This window comes from Vidua macroura, chromosome 2, assembly GCF_024509145.1.
Source record: "Vidua macroura isolate BioBank_ID:100142 chromosome 2, ASM2450914v1, whole genome shotgun sequence".
Taxonomy (NCBI): Eukaryota; Metazoa; Chordata; class Aves; order Passeriformes; family Viduidae; genus Vidua; species Vidua macroura.
Genome location: NC_071572.1, coordinates 769,547 through 789,723, shown reverse-complemented (window position 1 = coordinate 789,723; position 20,177 = coordinate 769,547). Strand labels below are relative to the sequence as shown.

At 53.5% G+C, this 20,177-nt stretch overlaps 1 protein-coding gene across 3 annotated transcripts; it reads right to left on the bottom strand.

Moving 5' to 3' along the window:
- Positions 1-2,145: 2,145 nt before the first annotated feature.
- On the bottom strand, positions 2,146-20,006 carry IL10RB (interleukin 10 receptor subunit beta). Of its 3 annotated transcripts, none has more exons than XM_053971562.1 (8): positions 19,872-20,006; positions 19,143-19,649; positions 16,990-17,113; positions 14,813-14,982; positions 13,026-13,213; positions 10,887-11,037; positions 10,505-10,662; positions 2,146-4,061 (listed from the first exon to the last, which is right to left on the bottom strand). In XM_053971562.1, exons 2-8 carry the CDS (start codon positions 19,189-19,191, stop codon positions 3,936-3,938), a joined length of 966 nt encoding a protein of 321 aa, XP_053827537.1. In that variant the 5' UTR covers positions 19,192-19,649; positions 19,872-20,006; the 3' UTR covers positions 2,146-3,935. The 3 variants fall into 3 exon arrangements, with proteins under 3 accessions (XP_053827537.1, XP_053827539.1, XP_053827538.1); XM_053971564.1 differs by lacking the exons at positions 2,146-4,061; positions 19,872-20,006 and adding exons at positions 7,643-8,599; positions 18,477-18,511 and having other exon boundaries at positions 19,143-19,695; XM_053971563.1 differs by lacking the exons at positions 2,146-4,061; positions 19,872-20,006 and adding an exon at positions 7,643-8,599 and having other exon boundaries at positions 19,143-19,696.
- Between the last annotated feature and the right edge of the window lie 171 nt (positions 20,007-20,177).

The window sequence follows — 20,177 nt, the reverse complement described above, 5'->3', positions numbered from 1 at the left end:
CAGACTGACTTTTGGATAAAAATGTTCCTGGCTGCTGCTGCCTCTTGTGCCGTGGGCACACTCTGAGCACGTCTGCTGATCTCAGGTCCCAGAATCCCAGGATGGGTGAGGTTGGGAGGGACCACAGTGGCCACTCGGTGCCACCTCCCTGCTCCAGCAGGGCCATCCCAGAGCACAGAGCACAGGGCTGTGTCCAGGTGGCTCTGGAATATCCCAGGGAGGAGAGTCCAGCCCCTCGCTGGGCTCTGCTCCAGCTCGGTCCCTGCCCAGGGCAGCAGTTCTGCCTCCTGGGCAGGAATTGCTGGGCTCAGCCCCTGCCCGGGGCTCTGGGGCCATTGCTGGGCCTGGAGCAGAGCCTGGGGCTGCTCTGCCCTCCTGCACACAGGGACACACTGGGACACACTGGGACACACTGGGACACACTGGGACAGACTGACTGGGACACACTGGGACAGACTGGGACACACTGGGACACACTGGGACAGACTGACTGGGACACACTGGGACACACTGGGACACACTGGGACACACTGGGACAGACTGGGACACACTGGGACAGACAGGGACAGACTGGGACACACTGGGACAGACACACAGGGACAGACTGGGACAGACTGGGACAGACACACAGGGACAGACACACAGGGACAGACTGGGACACACTGGGACACACTGGGACACACTGGGACAGACTGACTGGGACACACTGGGACACACTGGGACACACTGGGACACACTGGGACAGACTGACTGGGACACACTGGGACACACTGGGACACACTGGGACACACAGGGATAGACTGACTGGGACAGACTGGGACACACTGGGACACACTGGGACAGACTGGGACAGATACCCTGGGACAGACTGGGACACACAGACAGGAATGGACAGACAGCCAGGGACACACAGGGACAGATGGACAGCCAGGGACAGATGGACACACAGGGACACCCAGGGACACACAGGGACAGACAGACAGCCAGGGACAGATGGACACACAGGGACACCCAGGGACACACAGGGACAGACAGACAGCCAGGGACAGATGGACACACAGGGACACCCAGGGACACACAGGGACAGACAGACAGCCAGGGACAGATGGACACACAGGGACACCCAGGGACACACAGGGACAGACAGACAGCCAGGGACAGATGGACACACAGGGACACCCAGGGACACACAGGGACAGACTGGGACAGATGGACAGAGACAGCCAGGGACACACAGGGACAGACAGACAGCCAGGGACAGACAGGGACACACAGGGACAGATGGACACACAGGGACAGCCAGGGACACCCAGGGACAGACGGACAGCCAGGGACAGATGGACACACAGGGACACCCAGGGACAGCCAGGGACAGACGGACAGCCAGGGACAGATGGACACACAGGGACAGCCAGGGACAGATGGACACACAGGGACACCCAGGGACACCCAGGGACAGACGGACAGCCAGGGACAGATGGACACACAGGGACACCCAGGGACACACAGGGACAGACGGACAGCCAGGGACAGATGGACACACAGGGACACCCAGGGACACACAGGGACAGACGGACAGCCAGGGACAGATGGACACACAGGGACAGCCAGCACAGCCAGGGCTGAGGCCCCTCTCCCTGGGGCTCCTCTCCAGGCTGAGCAGCCCCAGCTCCCTCAGCCTCTCCTGGGCACGGGGGTGCTCCAGGCCCCCAGGACTGCTGAGATCAGACCTTGGTTGAGCAGTGTGTGAGGGGCATTGCTGAGTGTTGCAGGGCACTGAGCCAGACTCGGCCTGTGAGCGTTGTTACCTCCTGCCCCAACAGCTGATAAGGAAACATGATTGTGGCATTTCTTTATGTAACCACACCTCAGGGTAACCATTTTGAACCGAAAATGCTGAACCAGTCTGGCACTGCTAGAAACATTTTATAACCTAGTAAATATTTGCAGTTTGTCTTCTGCTGAGTTTGAAGGCGATTTCCTCACTGATGTCATGGAAGAAAGGAGCAGAAGCTGGTGTTGCCCAGCCTGTAGGAGAGCAGTGCTATCTGCAGAGCACAGGCAGCCAGAGGAGGACACTGTGTGTCCCTGTGGCCATTGATGTCTGTCCCAAACCACTCCTGTGACGGAGGAAATGAGGCCTGCTGGAGTTTGGGCTCTGCTGGGTTTATTTTTGTTGGCTGACAGACAAAGGAGACACAATTTGGTGGTTTCTTCTCATGTCAGCTCTGGAACAGAATGAAAGGGGCAAATAGAGCATTTCATCTTGTGTGAAAAGTGTAGGAGCAGTGGTCCAGGAAGGAAGGACCCCAGGGAGCCCAAGGAGGGATTGGATCTGTCTACCCCTTCCCAACGGATTTTTGTAATATCCCCCTTCTCAGGCAGTATCACCTCTGGGGTTTATTTTTGTTTCAGCATTAGAAAACTTTCCTTGTCTCAGTTTTATTGCAGTCCTGTAACTGCTTTCAGCTCCCTCAGGGACACAGAGCACAGGTGAGTCATTCCCAGCACTCAGAAGCCTTTCCCATTTTTTAACCCTCTCATTACCCTGCCATCAGACTTCTTTCCCCAGGCCACATAATGACACCTCCTCTCTGTTCCTTGTCCTCCTCCTGACTCCCCAGCCCTGCTCACAGCTCTCCACAAGGCCTCAGCAGTGCTGAAGAGCAGGAAGGATGTTCTTTTGGGTCAGGCATTGGAATGGTTTGCCCAGGGAGGTTTGGAGTCACTGTCTCTGGAAGTGTCCCAGAGGCCTGGATGTGGCCCTTGGGGACAGGGTTTGGGGTGATGCTGGTGCTGAGGTGGGACTGGGTGATTCCAAAGGGCTCTTCCAGCCATGATGGTCCTGGGAATAGGCTTGGAAGGACAGAAGTGTCCTAGGTGGCATCGACCAGGCTGGAAGAATGAGGAAAGCCTGGCAAAAACCTCTTCTTACAGCCTGTGGTGCCTTCAAAATGTGTAATTTTGAACACATCTGCAAGTTCCATCTTCATGGAGAATATTTAGAATCCCAGACAGGTTTGGGTTGGAAGGACCTTAAATCCCACCCAGTGTCACCCTGCCATGGCAGGGACACCTCCCACTGTGCCAGGCTGCTCCAGCCCCAGTGTCCAACCTGGCCTTGGGCACTGCCAGGGATCCAGGGGCAGCCCCAGCTGCTCTGGCAATTCCATCCCAGCCCCTGCCCACCCTGCCAGGGAACAATTCCCAATTCCCAATCTCCCATCCAGCCCTGCCCTCTGGCACTGGGAGCCATTCCCTGGCTCCTGTCCCTGCAGGCCTTGTCCCCAGTCCCTCTGCAGCTCTCCTGGAGCCCCTTCAGGCCCTGCCAGGGGCTCTGAGCTCTCCCTGGAGCTTCTCCTCTCCAGGCTGGAATTTCCCAGTGATCAGTGAGTTCTGCCCTGTTCAGGGGAGTTCCAGACCCCAGTTTCACCCTTGGGTCAGCACAGCTGAAGATCCAACCCACTGCAAATCCTCTTGTCAGGACACTCACCCAGATGGGAAAACCAAGTCGCTCTCTGAGGAACTGTAACGTGCTTTGAAAAACTGCCACAGAACCAGAGGAGCAGAGAGGAGGGAATGGAAATTAGAGAGGAGAGTTGAGTGACTGCTGGCAGAGTTGATGGGAAAATGGAAAAACTGGAAGTTGTTGGTCAGATTCTTTGGTGCTTTCTCCAGTGGGCAATCCTGGGGTTGGTGATGCTCATCGGTGATGCTGGAGCGAGGATTTCCTCTCTCAGGCTTCCCCAGGGGCTTCTCTTCTGTCTTTGTGTTGCCATCATCATTCCATGCCCTCAGTGTCTGCAGTAATGGCTTGAGGGAATGCACAGCAAATTTCAGGAACTCCAGTCCCCAGGGAAGGGATATTTCCAGTACATTGCTCACAAGTGGTCCTGTGGGTTATTCACAGTTCCTCCTGTAAAGCAGCTCTTTTTTCACAGCACCACAATCTCAAGGGAAGAGCCTTGCTCTGCATCCCACTTATTCAATAATACTTTTCTAGGATGATGATGAATCGTAGCAAATGACATTTTGCCAGGTGATAACGGATCTTTCTCAGTCTGTATCAGAAAAAAATAAAAGGCATGAAGGTACAAGCACAAGTGTTTCTGGTTAAGAATCAATTTAAAAGCTTTTCTAGAGCTTGGGATGGATTTTTCTGAAAGCCTCTCTGGCTCTGCTGTTCAGCTGGACTCCTTCTGGATTGGGGGGGACCTGCTGGGCAGGGAAGACCCCAAAGTTCCCAATAGGAAATAGGGAGAGACAAAAATGTGGAGCTGGGGGGTGACTGTGTCCCTGACCCCTTGGCTGGTCCTGGGCTCTGGTTCCTCTTCCTCCCTCCACTCCCATGACTGAAATTCTCTGAACTGTTCCTTTCTGCCCTCCCTCATTGCCCTCTCCTGGAATCTGTTTTACTGGCCACAAGCTCAGACTCTTCTCCTTCAGTTTCCCCACTTCCCTATTCCTTAACCATTCCACTTTTCTTCACATTTCAGGTCTGAAATCTTCTTCCAAGCACTCCCAGGCCTTCAAGGGGTCTGTTTTTCTTTCTGGCTTTGCCAGAACACGCCGTACCAGAGTGAGCAGCCTCCAGCATCCCTCTGTACTTTCAGCTGACATCAGCACATGGTTAAAGTTCACCTGATTTATTGACTTGTCATTGCAATGTCCACAAGCCCAGCTCAAGATGAACTCTCCTGTGAATTGCTGCTTCCCTCTAAATTATTGCTCCTGCTCTAAATTATTTCTTCCCAGTGGGGCACCCAGCCCATGTGGGGACAGGCAGAGGCTGCCCTTGTCCCCAGGCCTGGCTCATGTTGTGACTCTCATGACGCTGTGGCAGAGGAAGAGGCCTCTCACCTACAAAAGCCTTGCTGGGCGTGGGGCAGGAAGATTTCTGCAGCAAGGCCAAAGTGCACATCAGCCTGAAAAAACCACGTCTGGGTTGATTTTAGCAGCCCCTAAATCCTGGAAGTGTCCAAGGCTGTGGGGCAGGGACACCTTCCACTGTTGTTGGGGAGGCTGAAATGGGAAAACCTTACAAATATGATTGCCTGGCAAAAGATTTACAAAATACAGGGACTGAGAGCAAGATTGAGATGAGAACGAGCTTTGAGATGTCAGACCTTGGCTGCTAAGCAATTAGTGAACAGTGGGGTGGCCAGTGGAAGGGAACTCCCTTTTTTTGACCCACAGACAGATCCAAGGGTCAGACAAAATGTTCTGTCTCATCCCTCAAAAATGTATGGTTTATCCCACACCTGTAACCCTCCCCTGAAGTATCTGTAATCCCACTGGCCCAAGTCTGATCCCACACCCACTCTGAAGCCCCCTTGATAAGGTGTGCCCAGGAGACCAGAGCCCCTTTTTCCTTCCCTTCCCTGCTCTCTTGGACCCTCTCTTGGCATCCTCTCTCTCTCTCTCTCGCTCTCTCTCCCTGCCTCCACTCCAGGGCTGTGGCTGCAGCTCCGAGCAGGGCCCCACAATAAACCCTGTACCCCAAGACCTGACTCAGAGATCTCTCGTCTCCCTCTGTCCAGGGGACCAGCACTCCCTACACACTGCCCCAGGCTGCTCCAGCCCCAGTGTCCAACCTGGCCCTGGGCACTGCCAGGGATCCAGGGGCAGCCCCAGCCTCTCTGGGCACCCTGTGCCATGATGTCCTTGCAGACACTTGTCCTGCTTCCATCTGAACTCCCAATATCCCCGAGCAGCCCAAGCTGTCATTTTTGTTCTGCCCCAGTTTGCCTCAGCAAGGAGGCTGCACTGAAGTGGCACAGCCTTATCTCTGCCTTATCAGCCCTGAGCAGAGCCTTGGAACCTGTAAGAGGCCGTCCGAAGTCCCTCTCATTCTCCTTTTGCCTTCTGATTGCCACGAGGAGAAACCCTTCCCTCACTGCAGTTCTGGCTTGGAGGGAGCAGCAGTGCAGGTGCAGCTGCTGTACCTTAGGTCAGCTGTTCTGAACTAGGCCTGGCAAGGACTTGGCAAGGAGTTGGCAAGAACTTGGCAAGGAATTGGCAAAGACCTGGCACGGACCCAGCAAGGAACAGCCTGCTGCACATTTGTTCACTCTCCTCCTTTAAGCTGAATGAATTTTTGGGGTGACTCTAGTGGTCTCTCACTGAAGACCCCTCATCTGCCTCGTTACCACTGTGACTGACGGAGATCAAAAACCCCCTCCCAAGGACTGAGACTGAGACCCCTGCCACAGGGAGTGGGGAAGAGGATGGTGTGACCACCCATGACATGACCTGCTTCCCTTCAGTAATTTAAATTGACTTACTCTCCATCGTGTTCGTCCTGCCTCGGTGGTTTCAGTGGACTCACCTGTTCCCTGCAGCGATCACAACAGACTCTCATTGTCCTGCATGTTCCCCCCTCTTTCCTCTGGGGACTATAACTGCACCCCTGAGCTGACCAGAACTTCGGAGACTCCCCCGACACGACAGACGGATCCCCATCGTCCGGAGCACTGAGGATCTCGCCTGTGTTGGTAGCTATTCCCATACCCCTCTTCTCTCTCTCTCTCTCTCCTTTTATCTCCTTTCTGATCCCCACTATTGCATTTACTGTCTGGCCCCTAATAAAGGTGCATTTGTTGTGATTAACTGACAGTCCCCTGCTGTTTGCCTGTTTGCACTTTTGGGATCGGTGAGAAGAACCATCGCGACACCCCGCACAAGCAGATGGTGACAGAAGCGCCGATGGATTCCTGCCACTGACAGGAACTCGCCGGCCTCCTGGGCACAGCAGCTGCTGGACAGGGGAAAGCAGCTCCAGGAGCACTGAGGGAAAGGCAGGGATCTCCAGCCCCTCCTCAGCTCCACGTGCAGCGGGCATTTTGCCACTCTAAAAGCCAAAATAAAAGGGAAAACGGGGTGGAGAGAAAATTTAGAAAGAAGCTGATGCTGTGGGAGGAGGGACAGGGAACACACAGGGAGCTGGGCTTGTTCCTTGGAGTGGTGATCCAGACACAGGATCAGCATTCCCAGAGCAGCCTTGGGGAGAGGTGCAGAAAAGCACCAGTTAAACAAAATACCTTGAAAAAAAAAACAATTCCATGAATTCCATATTCCCCATGAAAGCAGAAGATGACCAAAGTTAAAAAGTGCAGAAAAACCAGATACAGACTCCATAGAATCCCAGAATCCCAAATCCCCGGGGCTGGAAAAGCCCTCCCAGCCCATGCAGTGCCAGCTGTGCCCACCTTGTCCCCAGCCCAGAGCTCTGAGTGCCACCTCCAGGGGACACCTGCAGGGATGGGCACTGCAAAGCTCCCTGGGCAGCCCCTGCCAAGGCCTGAGCAGCCTTTCCATGGGGAAATTCCTGCTGCTGCCCAAGCTGAGCCTGCCCTGGCCCAGCCTGAGGCCGTTCCCTCTCCTCCTGTCCCTGTTTTCTGGGAGCACAGCCCGACCCCCCCGGCTGTCCCCTCCTGGCAGGAGCTGTGCAGAGCCACAAGGTCCCCCCTGAGCCTCCTCTGAGGGGAGCTGGGAGATGAAAACTGATGGAATCAATTCCCGATTTCTGCCTGCAATCACTCCCAAAAAGGAGATATTTACACATCAGGTAACAAACATCCACCCCCAAAACTCTGCAATTCCCACATAAGGCTGAGATGACACAACTTCACTCCTGGAAGGCTCCTTTTGGTGACAGAATTTAATTTCTCACTCCCACTTTGATGCAATAACACAAACCCAGTCAGTGCCCCTGCAAAGGTCCCACTTCTGCCCCAGTGCTGGGTACAGCCTTTACCCACCTGTGCAGGTGAGGCTGGGCTTGGAACAGGGAGTCACAGCTCCCTGGATTTTTAGAATTAAGAATACACATCAGCAGATAATTAAAATGAACCTAATTTAACTCCCACTTCAGCTGCCAAGTTTCCCACAGCCATCAGTTCATCCCACCCTAAAAACTTCACAATTTTGCATCAGGGAAGAATAAATTCCATATAAAGATGATGCCAACGGGGATATCCTTAAAAACACATCATTTCTCATTAGAAAGAAATAAACCAGATCAGGTCTTTCCTTACAAAATACTATTTTCTTTTATAAACATTTTGATTAGTTTTTGCAATAAATAGTTCATCAAAGTTAAATTAATTAGTATTATATATAAATATGACATTTCCTTTTTAGTGTCATAATCAGTGCTGGAATTGCTACAACTCCTCAGGGAGCCACAACCAACAGTGGCAAAAGTTATGGATCTTTTAATTCCTCATTTAGAGCCAAGTTTCTTGTACTTAAAAAAAATAAAATTATTCTGTCAAAAGTCTGTGACCCCGTGCTTGTCTGTGGATTGTTCCTGCTGGAGAACAGCAATGAGATAAACCCAAAAGTCCATTTGCTTCTCCTTTTCCAAGAAGAATGAGGAGGGTATTTAGGCTTTTCCTGAGGCTGCTCCCACTCCTGAGTCAGAGTCTCCTTGTGCAGAGTCCTGAGGGAGCTCTGGTGTCCCGCTGGCCTCATCCCCACTCCCTTCACTGAGGGTTTGGGATTGCTCTGAAATCACTGTCAGCTCGTCGTAAACCAGCAGCTCTTCTCGTGGAAGGGGAGGGAAAGGCTGTGGAGCACTGGGAGGTTTGCTCAGAAACTGGGAAACAAAGAGGAAGTGAGGATTAGGTCTCTCCAGCTGTCCCATCCCGTTTGCTCAGAAACACGGGGATTATTAAACAGCACTGGGATTGTTCTGCACACATCTAGTGCATTTCTCAGGCTTTACAAGTCCCACAGGGCCAACAGTGTCATATCCTCCCTAAAATCCTGTTCCAGGCTTGGGTACAAGAGGGAAGTGCCTTTCAAGAATAACCCCAGGGTTCAGAGTCTTGTTTGGGACAGAAACTTGGGAAAAAAAAAAAAAAAACAACAAACAAAAACCAAACAGTTTTGACTGGGAACAAGCACTAAATGGTAACTGGGCTATGGGGGAAGAGAGATTTGTCAAGAACCCTGCCCTCTGGCAGTGGGAGCCATTCCCTGGGTCCTGTCCCTCCATTCCTTGTCCCCAGTCCCTCTCCAGCTCTCCTGGAACCCTTCAGGCCCTGCAAGGCCACACTGAGGTCACCCCAGAGCCTTTCCTTCCCAGCAATCCCAGCAATTCCCTGAGCAATCCCAGCTTTCCCAGCCTTTCTAACAGAGCTGCTCCATCCCTCTGCTCATCCTGGTGCCCTCAGATGAAACAATTCTGAACTGAATCTGGAATGAGAAACCAGCTGCTCTGTCAGGAGTGCTGGGCACTGCAGATACAAAAATCAGCACAAATATCCTCACTATCACACCCTTTTCTACCAAACTGGGATTGGGAATGTTGTGGCCCAACCCTGCCATTGAAACATCCCCCTAGTGAAAGCACTGCCTTGGCCAAAGCACATTTTAGGGAGGCACAGCTGCCCTTTGATTCCTGGGACAGCACCAGCCCAAAGCTCTCCCTGTCCTTAGAGACACCTGGAGCAAAGGAGCCTCGAGGCTGGATGGGAGATTGGGAATTGGGAATTGCTCCCTGGCAGGGTGGGCAGGGGCTGGGATGGAATTGCCAGAGCAGCTGGGGCTGCCCCTGGATCCCTGGCAGTGCCCAAGGCCAGGTTGGAGCAGCCTGGCACAGTGGGAGGTGGCCCTGCCATGGCAGGGGTGGCCCTGGGTGGGCTTTAGGGTCCCTCCCATCCCAACCCAGTTGGGATTCTGTGATTCCATGACACTCCTCATGCTGAGCACGTGTTCAACCTAAAGCAGGAGCCAAAATCAGCGGCAAACCCGGGGGTGCTGAGCTCTGAGTGAGTGAAAATGAAAGCCCCAGAGGAACTGCAGGCACTCAGGAGAGCACAGGCTGGTACAGGAGCATTTTGTGCATCCTTGTTTCTGGGAAGGGATCCTGCTGCAGCCTCTTTGTCTTCTGTCTGTGTGACAGGGGCAGTGGGTCCCCGTCAGCAATGGCTGCTGTCACTGCTCTCCTTTGAGCTGGAATTTTCAGACTCCATAGAATCACAGATTCCCAGAGTGGTTTGGGTTGGATGAGACTCCAAAGCTCTTCCCACCCTGTCCCTGCCATGGCCAAGGACACCTTCCATAGCCCAGGCTGCTCTGGTACAGCTGATCTAGCCCAGCTTCCTTCCTCAGCCACTTTCCTGAAGTTAAAACTCGTGATTACACTTGTGGCAGCACTTTGCTGCAGGAGAAAAAAGGAGCTGGTTTAAGTCTAAAAGGAGGCAGGAGAGACAGAGATTTCTGTTGCTTACTGGCTAAATGAGGAACTGAAGTTGACACCTGGTACTCTCTCAGTTCAAAATCAACAAACCCATCCTGTTTCTGAGCCATAAAAAGCTGGTGATTACAAATTACAGGTCACTGACCATCAGGTGCCAGTGAGAGGAGGCAAAATAAAAGAAGCTCTAAATGTTTTGGCACTGAGAGCCTTGAAAAAACAAGTGGCTCTGCTGGAAAGGCCAATTTTAGTCAGGAAACAAACCTCTTTCAAGTGTTTAGTGTTAGTCAGGAAACAAACCTCTTTCAAGTGTTGTGGGAAAATGTAGGATGGGCAGAAAACATGTTTGGAGAGTCTGTACAGATAGAAACTGGAGAAGAAACAAACGATGGCAGCTGTGCCCACGACCAGCATGGACCCCACCAGAACAGTCACGATTATCCACACAGGGGTTACACCTGCCAGAGACAAGGAAAAAGCCAATTAAAACCCTCATTACTCACTTCTGAGCGATTATTCTCAAAGGATTGCTTTCTCTGTGGAATGTGCCCAAGGCCAGGCTGGACACTGGGGCTGGAGCAGCCTGGCACAGGGGGAGGTGTCCCTGCCATGGCAGGGTGGCACTGGGTGCCCGTGAGGTCCCTCCCAGTGTGGGTCCATGATCCCCCAGCTGCCAGGTTACCGTTGTGGGTTGTCTGCTCACAGAGCTCCCTGCTCAGCTGCCCTGCCTTGTTCCACTCGGGAATCAGCGCCTGCACTCGCACACAATAAACTGTCCATGGCTCCAGCTGGGCCAGGATCTCTGAGCTGTGCCTGGTGTCCACCTGAGCTACCTGCAAACACAAAACCACAGAAAGTGTGACATCAGCGACTCAGCTGTGCAGTTAGCTAAGGAAGAACCAAGGAATTACAATTACAATTACAACTGTGCTGAATTACAATCACAACCACTGTACAACCGTACAACCATCCACAGCACTGAGCTTTGGGCTGTTTCCAGCAGCACTAACGAAGTTTTAGGCTAATGAGGGATGATAAATGAGATCTGGTGGCAGCCAGAGACTGTCACCCAAGCAAATGAGATCAGCTAGGAGCACAGTTACACACAAACACCATCTAACTGCAGAGGAGGAACAGCACAAGAGGAAAAGGCCTCAGGTTGTGCCAGGGGAGCTTTAGATTGGATATTAGGAAAAAAAAATCACTGAAAAAGCTGTCGAGCCCTGGAATAGGCTGCCCAGAGCAATGGTGCAGTGCCCACCCCTGGAAGTGTTAAAAATGTGTAGATGTGGCACCTGGGGACAGGGGTTAGTGGTGAACACGGGCTGCTGGGTTAATGGCTGGAACTGATGACCACAGAGGGCTCTTCCAACCTTCCCAACTCTGTGATTCTGTGATCTGTCATCTAGACAAAACCAAAAAAAAAAGAAAGAAAGAAAATATTTCTGGGAGCTGTGAGGTGTCTGAGCAGCTGAATTTGCTGTTCAGGATCAGTTATGCCCCTGTAACTGCAGAGCATCCCTCAAGAGGAACAGGAGACTCTCCAGGCAGGTTCCAATCCTGGAGCAAGCAGCCACTCACAAATAAGCTGTGGAGTTAGCCAGGCTCTGCCTGCTGCCTCTCTGCTCCCTGGGGAATGGCCCAGACTTGCAGCTGGAAGTGCTGCAGGCAGGGACTCCAAGTGCAGCTCTGCTCCTCTGGTGAATGCAGAGCACAGCCCGGGGGCAGGAATACCTGCAGCCCTCGGGAGGCTGGGAGTGGCAAACCAGGCTGCAGGGTGGGAAATGGTGAGCCCTGGGCTCTGGAACCGAGTGGCAAAGCACTGTGCAGGTAGCAGACACAAATCAGGATTACTCCTGCTGGACTCCTTGATGTAAATCTGCACTGATGTACAAACACTCAGTAACTGGCACTGGGGTCTGCTGCCCAGAGGCTTCCTGTTTGCCTGAAACAGAGGCCAAAATGCTCTAATTAATACATTATTAATGATCTTTCTCCATGGAGGAGCACAACTGCCTGTGGAAGAGGCTGGCCCTGAGAGGGAGAAAGGGAACTGCAGTGGACACAAACTGCAGAGCTGCAGGTGGCCACAGTGAATAAAAGCTTTACCTATTTTTAGATATTTTTGGGGGTAAAAAGCCCAAAGTCCCACTGAGGGGGAAAAAACACAGGGTTATTGATAGTTATGGAAAGAGAAAATTCTGTCCATGCTGCTGTGTAACTGCACAACTCCTGCATTTACTCTGAGTCCCAGCTGTAGTGAACAGACTTGATTAACTGTAATTAGTAATTAGTAGAGATCCATTTTTACTCTTGGAATCACAGAATCCCAGATTGGTTTGGGTTGGAAAGGCCCCACAGCCCACCCCATCCCACCCCTGCCATGGCAGGGACAGCTCCCACTGTGCCAGGCTGCTCCAGCCCCAGTGTCCAACCTGGCCTTGGGCACTGCCAGGGATCCAGGGGCAGCCCCAGCTGCTCTGGCAATTCCATCCCAGCCCCTGCCCACCCTGCCAGGGAACAATTCCCAATTCCCAATCTCCCATCCAGCCCTGCCCTCTGGCACTGGGAGCCATTCCCTGGCTCCTGTCCCTCCAGGCCTTGTCCCCAGTCCCTCTGCAGCTCTCCTGGAGCCCCTTCAGGCCCTGCCAGGGGCTCTGAGCTCTCCCTGGAGCTTCTCCTCCCCAGGTGAGCCCCCCCAGCTCTCCCAGCCTGGCTCCAGAGGGGCTCCAGCCTGCGCCAGAGCCTCGAGGAGCTCCCAGGACGTTCCCAGGGCAGCGTTTTCCAGGCCAAGCTGAGATGAAGCAGGGAAGCAGCATACCCAGGAAGCAGAGGCCAGCTCTGTGTCTCTGCTGCCCTTCTTCCAGTAGAGGATCCTGTACCTCCAGGAGCCGTAGTAGAGCCTCAGGGGCCACCTGTCCTGCTCGTGCTCCGCAAAGGGCCCCGAGACATCCACGTGCAGGGCCCCGGACTCGGACTTCAGCCTCACCTCAGGGGGGCCAATGCTGGCTGCACAAGGCACAGAACAGGACAGGAGGGGATTCAGCTTCAGCTGGACATTTGCACCCAGCCCAGCAGTCACCTTTTAAATCACACAGTAGAAGGAAGTGATTTCTTCTCCCTGGGCCAGGCATAAATTAGTGCTTTCCTCACAGAACCGCCCTGGACGTTGATTTTGTTTTTGCAGTTAAACACCAGGAACCAAGGCAGCTCTGTTCCCACACCCTCGAAATGAACTCAGTTCCCTTTTGCCAGCTGTGGTGGCTCCAGGAGAGGAAGGACCATTTCCATGGCTATCACTCACTTCTCCTTCTGGGCCAAACTGCCACAGCATCTGTCTGTCCTGAGCAGACCCTCTAGAAAAGTGTTTTATTGGGGGGCTTTGGTTATGATCAGCCTGAAAAATGAAAACATTTGAATTATTTCTGCCTTGTGCAATCAAGATTTCTTGGCTGAAAATTAACCTTTCTCTGTGAGAATGTTTTGGGTTTTTTTTAAGTTAGAAAAAAATAGAAATTTAGCTTTTTATCTGGCAAAGCAATGAATAAGGAAGTAACTGAATTTATTTAGATATACAGGAAGTCTGGCTCCTTGAAGACAACTTCTCCCTAGCTGGGAAATAGAAATGTTCCTTATTTTAAGAGAAAATTATGGTTTGTTTGAAAATCTCCTCCAAAGAGGTGATCAATACCATGACAGAGAACCTAAATCTGCTTTCTGCCAGTGTTACAACTAAGATTTTCAATGTAATTAAATGTATTAAATTATGTAATTAATGATAAAATGTTATTAAATTATAAAACAGAAAACAGAAATGTGCCTTATTTTAAGCTAAAATGATGCTTTGTTTGAAAATCTCCTCCAAAGAGGTGATCAATACCATGACAGTGAACCTAACTCTGCTTCCTGTTACAACAAAGATTTTGTAGTTCAATGTTGTAGGAACCCTGGGTGCTGAGAATTTGGGACTTTCTGTGCTGCCAGGCACTGACCCCCAGGAGAACACTGCACTGACCTGAGGCCCTGGAGAAGCTTCCAAAATTCAATAATAAACCTGAGATGATAGGTGTGGAGTTAGAATAGAAGTGTGTGGTAGCACAGGGTGGGAAACTCAGAGTTGAAGGGTTTGGAATGCAGGAATAGATAGAAAGCAAGGTGGAGGTTTTAGGGTGGAGGCTGCTCCTTCTTCTTCACCTCCTTCTCCATGGCTTTGGGGGGTTTTGTGCAATTGGATCAAAAAGTCCCCATTGTGGGCACGGGTGGTTGGGTATTGGGTTAAAAGTGAAAATAATTGAGGTGTCATTTCTGAATTGCACAGTTTATCCTTAAAAGGCCTTGGAGAGAGAGACAGTGAGCCATTTTGTACCCTGTCAGTGAAATACTGCAGAACTCAGTGCTTGTTAGACTGTAACACAGATAAGAGAAATTAAACATCTAAGCCTGAATGTGAAAAAGCATCTCGAGTGCCTTCAATCCCGACCTCGACAGAGGCAGGAAAAGGAAGCCATGAGCAGCCCAACATAATGAAAGGATAAAACACTCTGCACCCCCTAGCTCCTCTCCCGGAGCAGGCAGCACTTTTTTTGGGAAGAACGGGGAAAGGCTCACTGTCATCCATGGGCTTGAAGGTGAGGGTGACCCAGGGGGAGTGCAGCTCTCCTGCCTCGGCCCGCAGCTGCAGCACGTAGCTGCCGTAGGGCGACAGCGAGGACACGTCACACCAGGGCAGCCTCAGCCCCGTCCTCAGCGTCTCGTAGGTGTCCCCAGGGTAGTAGATGCTGCAGGGAACAGAAACACACGGGTGATTCCAGCTGGCTAAATGGCTTTAAGGCAGCAAAGCTGTCAGTGGGAGCAGTTAGCACTGGCGGACACAAAAACGGGTGTAAGACGCACGCTAGGGATTTTACACCCATCTGAAACATAAACTTTAAGGGATTTAGAGATTTTAGAGGAGCTAAGATTTTAGTTAGAGGTAAGCATTACTAGAGTTAATTAAAATAAATGAGTAGGCCTTGATGAAGTTAAGAGTTAGTAGTTAACTAAGAATTGATTGCTTGTCAACACCATGTTTAGTTAGCTGGGTTTATAAAGAAGAATATAGAAACTGACAAATAGCTTTTAGGAACATGAGACAATTGTGGGCCTCCTCTGTTCTGAAACCAATTGAGGACAGGGAATGGGAGTTCTACCAAGGTTCATTTGTCATACTTGCATTGAAAAGGTAGAAAGGTCAGAATGAGGAAGGCTTCATTTACTTCCTCATTTTGGGACCCCTCCCCATGAAAGGGACCCCCGACCCATTTCAAGGAACAAACCACACTTGCCTAATAGCTTTGGGAATGATTAGCATAGGAAGTGAGGAATGGGATGTACTAAATGATGAATATGTATTTGTATTTTGGGTATTCAATTCTGGTGTGGATAAAAGGACTCTGTAATCATTGGAAAGGTGCAGTGTGTATTTGGGAGCTGTCCCGCACGCTGCCCGGCGCCGCAATGAACATACACTTTCTAACTTTAAACTGTTAGAGAGTTTTTGTCCATCACAGTTGGATATTGGTGCTAGATCAATATCCATATTTCTTTAATAAATCACATCTATAAATCCAGGATAAACTTAGGGGTTAAAATCCTACTTCTGTAAAAAATGCCCATGTCCTGGTAGGGCCACAGCACTGCATTCAGCAGGCAGGAGTTCAGAGGAGCCAGCAAACACTCAGCCAGGGCCACGGCAGGGCACTGCTGTCCCACTGGGACTCTGCTCAGAGCTGTCCCCAGGATTTGCACACGGGGAAAAGCCAGAGAAAAACAGGGCTGGGAAGTGACCAGGAACTGCTTATGGAACAGAACCACAGAAGGTTTGGGTTGGAGGGACCTCAGAGCCCACCCAGTGCCACCCCTGCCATGGCAGGGACACCTCCCACTGTGCCAGGCTGCTCCAGCCCCAGTGTCCAGCCTGGCCTTGATCAGTACATGATTTAATGGATGATATTTAATAGGTTTTATTCTTTCTGCTTTGCATCAAAAGCCTGCCCAGAAATGTGCTGATCAAGGGACCATGGCTACAGAACCCAGAAAAATCTCCTCTGAGATGAAAAACTGAGCATGAAGAGGCTCTGGGCAAGGCTTAGAGCTCCTTCCAGTGCCTGGAGGGGCTTCTAAAGAAAAGGGAGAACTTTTATATGGGCAGAGAGTGCCAGGACCCAGGGAATGGCTGCCACTGCCAGAGGGCAGGGCTGGATGGGAGATTGGGAATTGGGAATTGTTCCCTGGCAGGGTGGGCAGGGGCTGGGATGGAATTGCCAGAGCAGCTGGGGCTGCCCCTGGATCCCTGGCAGTGCCCAAGGCCAGGCTGGACACTGGGGCTGGAGGTGCCCCTGCCGTGGGATGGGATGGGATGGGATGGGATGGGATGGGATGGGATGGGATGGGATGGGATGGGAGCATCTGACAGATCAGGGAAGGGCAAACACTTAGCACAACCAGGTCTCTTCAATCACAGAAGAGAAAAACCACACACAGAGCCAGTGACACCCAATGCCAGAATGTGTTTGTGCTTCCAAAACAAACAGGACAAAGCTGCCTTGGGTGTGAATGCCCAGGAAATGCCTCTGCCCTGTCCTTCAGCTCAGCACAGAAGCCTCTCACAAGCTGAAATAAAGGGACAGCTCCTGGGACAGCAAAGTCCCTGAAATAAAGGGACAGACTGTGCTCTGCAAAGCACACAGATCCCAAGCACACAGAGCTGCAGGAGATGAATGAAAGCCAGCCCAGCCCAGCCCCACCTCTTGGACCGGACAGTGTAGGTGAGGTTCCCTCTGGGGAACCTTGGTGCATCCCACTGCAAGGTGCTGTGAAGATTGACTGAAGTAATTCTCACGTTCTGGGGCTCTGGGACCATTCCAGAAACTGTGGGAGGAAGCAGAACCAACATTTCAGTGTTTGCTCCAGCACTTGTCACTCATCCAAAATCTAAATGCAGCCTCTGCCTTGCCTTAGGTGCTTATTCAAAAACAGAGCCCAATTAAATTCATTTAAATCCTGATGCCTCTCCTGCCTCCTTATGCAACAGAACAAATTACTGGCACCAGTGACTTCCAGTAAGTGCTTGTGACACCAAGGTTTCTTGTGCATGACTGAGCTGCCCAGCACTCAGGGTGTGAACTCTCCCTGAGATTGTCAAAGCCCAGTTTTCCTAAGCAGTGCTCCAGCAGCACTGTGGGAATAGCAAGGGCGTGGGGACTGATAAACAGAGATAAACCAGAAGCAACTCTGAAGGTAAGTGAGCTGCTACATATAATTAAATGCAATTAACTATCATTAGTCAGTATTATTCACAAGGGACAAACCCCCAGCTATTCTCCTTTCTTGGAACTGAATCAAAGAAACCCTAAACTAGTGTAAAGTATCAATGAAAAGCCCATTACTGTTATGATTTATTCTTACATAATTGAAGGTATTGAGACTAAAATAGCAAAGATTCCAGCCCATTACTGCACCACAAATGAGCAATGCAAACAAACCCTGCCAGAGCAGAGCAGCGCTTAAATGCCACAGGAGTCACACCTGATGACAGGCTCTAAGAGAAATAACACATTTTCCACGCCTGTGGTTTGCAGAATCTTCAGGGCTGGAAGAGACCTTTAAGGTCACCCTAGCAGCCCCTAATCACCCCTGAGCTGTGCCTCAGCTGATGCAGAAATTAATGAAATTCCTGTGTCAGTCACCCCCCTCTGGCAGGCAAGAGTTTAAAATCTGAACCGGGCTTAAACAAAACCTGTTCCAGGCTCTGGTCCTGCGGTGTTACCCTTGCACCCAACAAATAAATCAAACACAGTGCACATCACAAACACAGAAGTTCAAATCCCACACTGGTTTGGGCTGGAAGGGACCTTAAATCCCACCCAGTGCCAGCCCTGCCATGGCAGGGGCACCTCCCACTGTGCCAGGCTGCTCCAGCCCCAGTGTCCAACCTGGCCTTGGGCACTGCCAGGGATCCAGGGGCAGCCCCAGCTGCTCTGGCAATTCCATCCCAGCCCCTGCCCACCCTGCCAGGGAACAATTCCCAATTCCCAATCTCCCATCCAGCCCTGCCCTCTGGCACTGGGAGCCACTCCCCTTTCTCCTGGCATTCCAACCCTTATCCAAAGTCCCTCTCATTTCTCTTGGAGCACTGTCCCTGCTCTGTGGATGAGGTCTGAGGCAGGCAGGCAAATTCCCAGGGAAAACCACATTTCCTTGCCAGGCTCACTTCCCTCACAGTGCTGCCTACCTGAGGAGCCTCCAGGTAAATCGCTTCACTGGGCACTGTGGATCCAAAGAGATGAGGAAATACTTCTGGGGTTTCAGGTTTGTGCCCAGCCCTCCCAGCCCATGGAGTGCCAGCTGTGCCCACCTTGTCCCCAGCCCAGAGCTCTGAGTGCCACCTCCAGGGGACACCTGCAGGGATGGGCACTGCAAAGCTCCCTGGGCAGCCCCTGCCAAGGCCTGAGCAGCCTTTCCATGGGGAAATTCCTGCTGCTGGCCAAGCTGAGCCTGCCCTGGCCCAGCCTGAGGCCGTTCCCTCTCCTCCTGTCCCCGTTCCCCGGCTGTCCCCTCCGCAGACGGTGACACGGAGCTCTCGGGCCGCGGCTCTGCCCCCGCGCCCGGACCTGCAGTGTCCCGCTCCCGGCAGAACCGTCCCCGTTTCCCAGCACAGATTGAGCCCCGGCTCAACAACACGGCGGGCTGTCCCCGCTGTCCCCTCTGTCCCCACAGGGCCGCTCGGTTCCTCACCGCCCCCGAGGAGCCGCGCCGGGCTCGGGGCAGCGCGGAGGCGCCGCCGCCTCAGGCGCCCCTCGCTGCCGCTCCCCGTGAGGGCACCGCCGCCCGCCGTGCCCGCGGCCAGGCGGCACCGGGAGCTCTCCCCGTCCCCCCCGTCCCTCCCCGGCGGACTCACCGCAGAGCAGCAGCCCGCCGCAGAGCGCGGCCCGCAGCGCCGCGGCCATGGCGGCTCCCTCAGCCGCGGCGGGGCGGCCGCGCCATGGCAGCGGGAGGGGGGCGGCCCCGGCACCGCGAGCCCTTCCGCTTCCCCACGGGGCGGAGCGGGCACCGGGAGCCCCGGCAGCCCGAACCCTTCTGCTCCTCCTCAGGGCGGAGCGGGCACCCGAACCCTTCCGCTTCCCCACGGGGCGGAGCGGGCACCGGGAGCCCCGGCCCCCCGAGCCTTTCTCCTTCTCCTCAGGGCGGAGCGGGCACCGGGAGCCTGGGCACCCCGAGCCTTTCTGCTCCTCCACAGGGCGGAGCGGGCACCGGGAGCCCCGGCAGCCCGAACCCTTCTGCTCCTCCTCAGGGCGGAGCGGGCACCCGAACCCTTCCGCTTCCCCACGGGACGGAGCGGGCACCGGGAGCCCCGGCACCCCGAGCCTTTCCGCTTCCCCACACCGGGAGCCTCGGTACCCCGAGCCTTTCTGCTCCTCCACAGGGCGGAGCGGGCACCCGAACCCTTCCGCTTCCCCACGGGGCGGAGCGGGCACCGGGAGCCCCGGCAGCCCGAACCCTTCTGCTCCTCCTCAGGGCGGAGCGGGCACCCGAACCCTTCCTCTTCCCCACGGGACGGAGCGGGCACCGGGAGCCCCGGCACCCCGAGCCCTTCTGCTCCTCCTCAGGGCGGAGCGGGCACCCGAACCCTTCCTCTTCCCCACAGGGCGGGCCGGGCACCGGGAGCCTCGGCACGCCGAGCCTTTCCGCTTCCCCCCACCGGGAGCCTCGGCACCCCGAGCCTTTCCGCTTCCCCACACCGGGAGCCCCGGCACCCCGAGCCTTTCCGCTTCCCCCCACCGGGAGCCTCGGCACCCCGAGCCTTTCCGCTTCCCCACACCGGGAGCCCCGGCACCCCGAGCCTTTCCGCTTCCCCACAGGGCGGGCCGGGCCGCCTCACACGCCGGCCCCCTCATACGCCGGCTCTGTTCCCCCCCCCCCCAAACACTTTGGG

Excerpts from the sequence above, each read along its gene's own strand:
- IL10RB (XM_053971563.1), bottom strand. The coding sequence starts at position 19,191 with ATGGCCGCGGCGCTGCGGGCCGCGCTCTGCGGCGGGCTGCTGCTCTGC. Across the intron at positions 17,114-19,142 it reads CGGCGGGCTGCTGCTCTGCG|TTTCTGGAATGGTCCCAGAG; the intron begins GTGAGTCCGCCG and ends TTCCTCCCACAG. Across the intron at positions 14,983-16,989 it reads TACACTGTCCGGTCCAAGAG|CATCTACTACCCTGGGGACA; the intron begins GTGGGGCTGGGC and ends TGTTCCCTGCAG.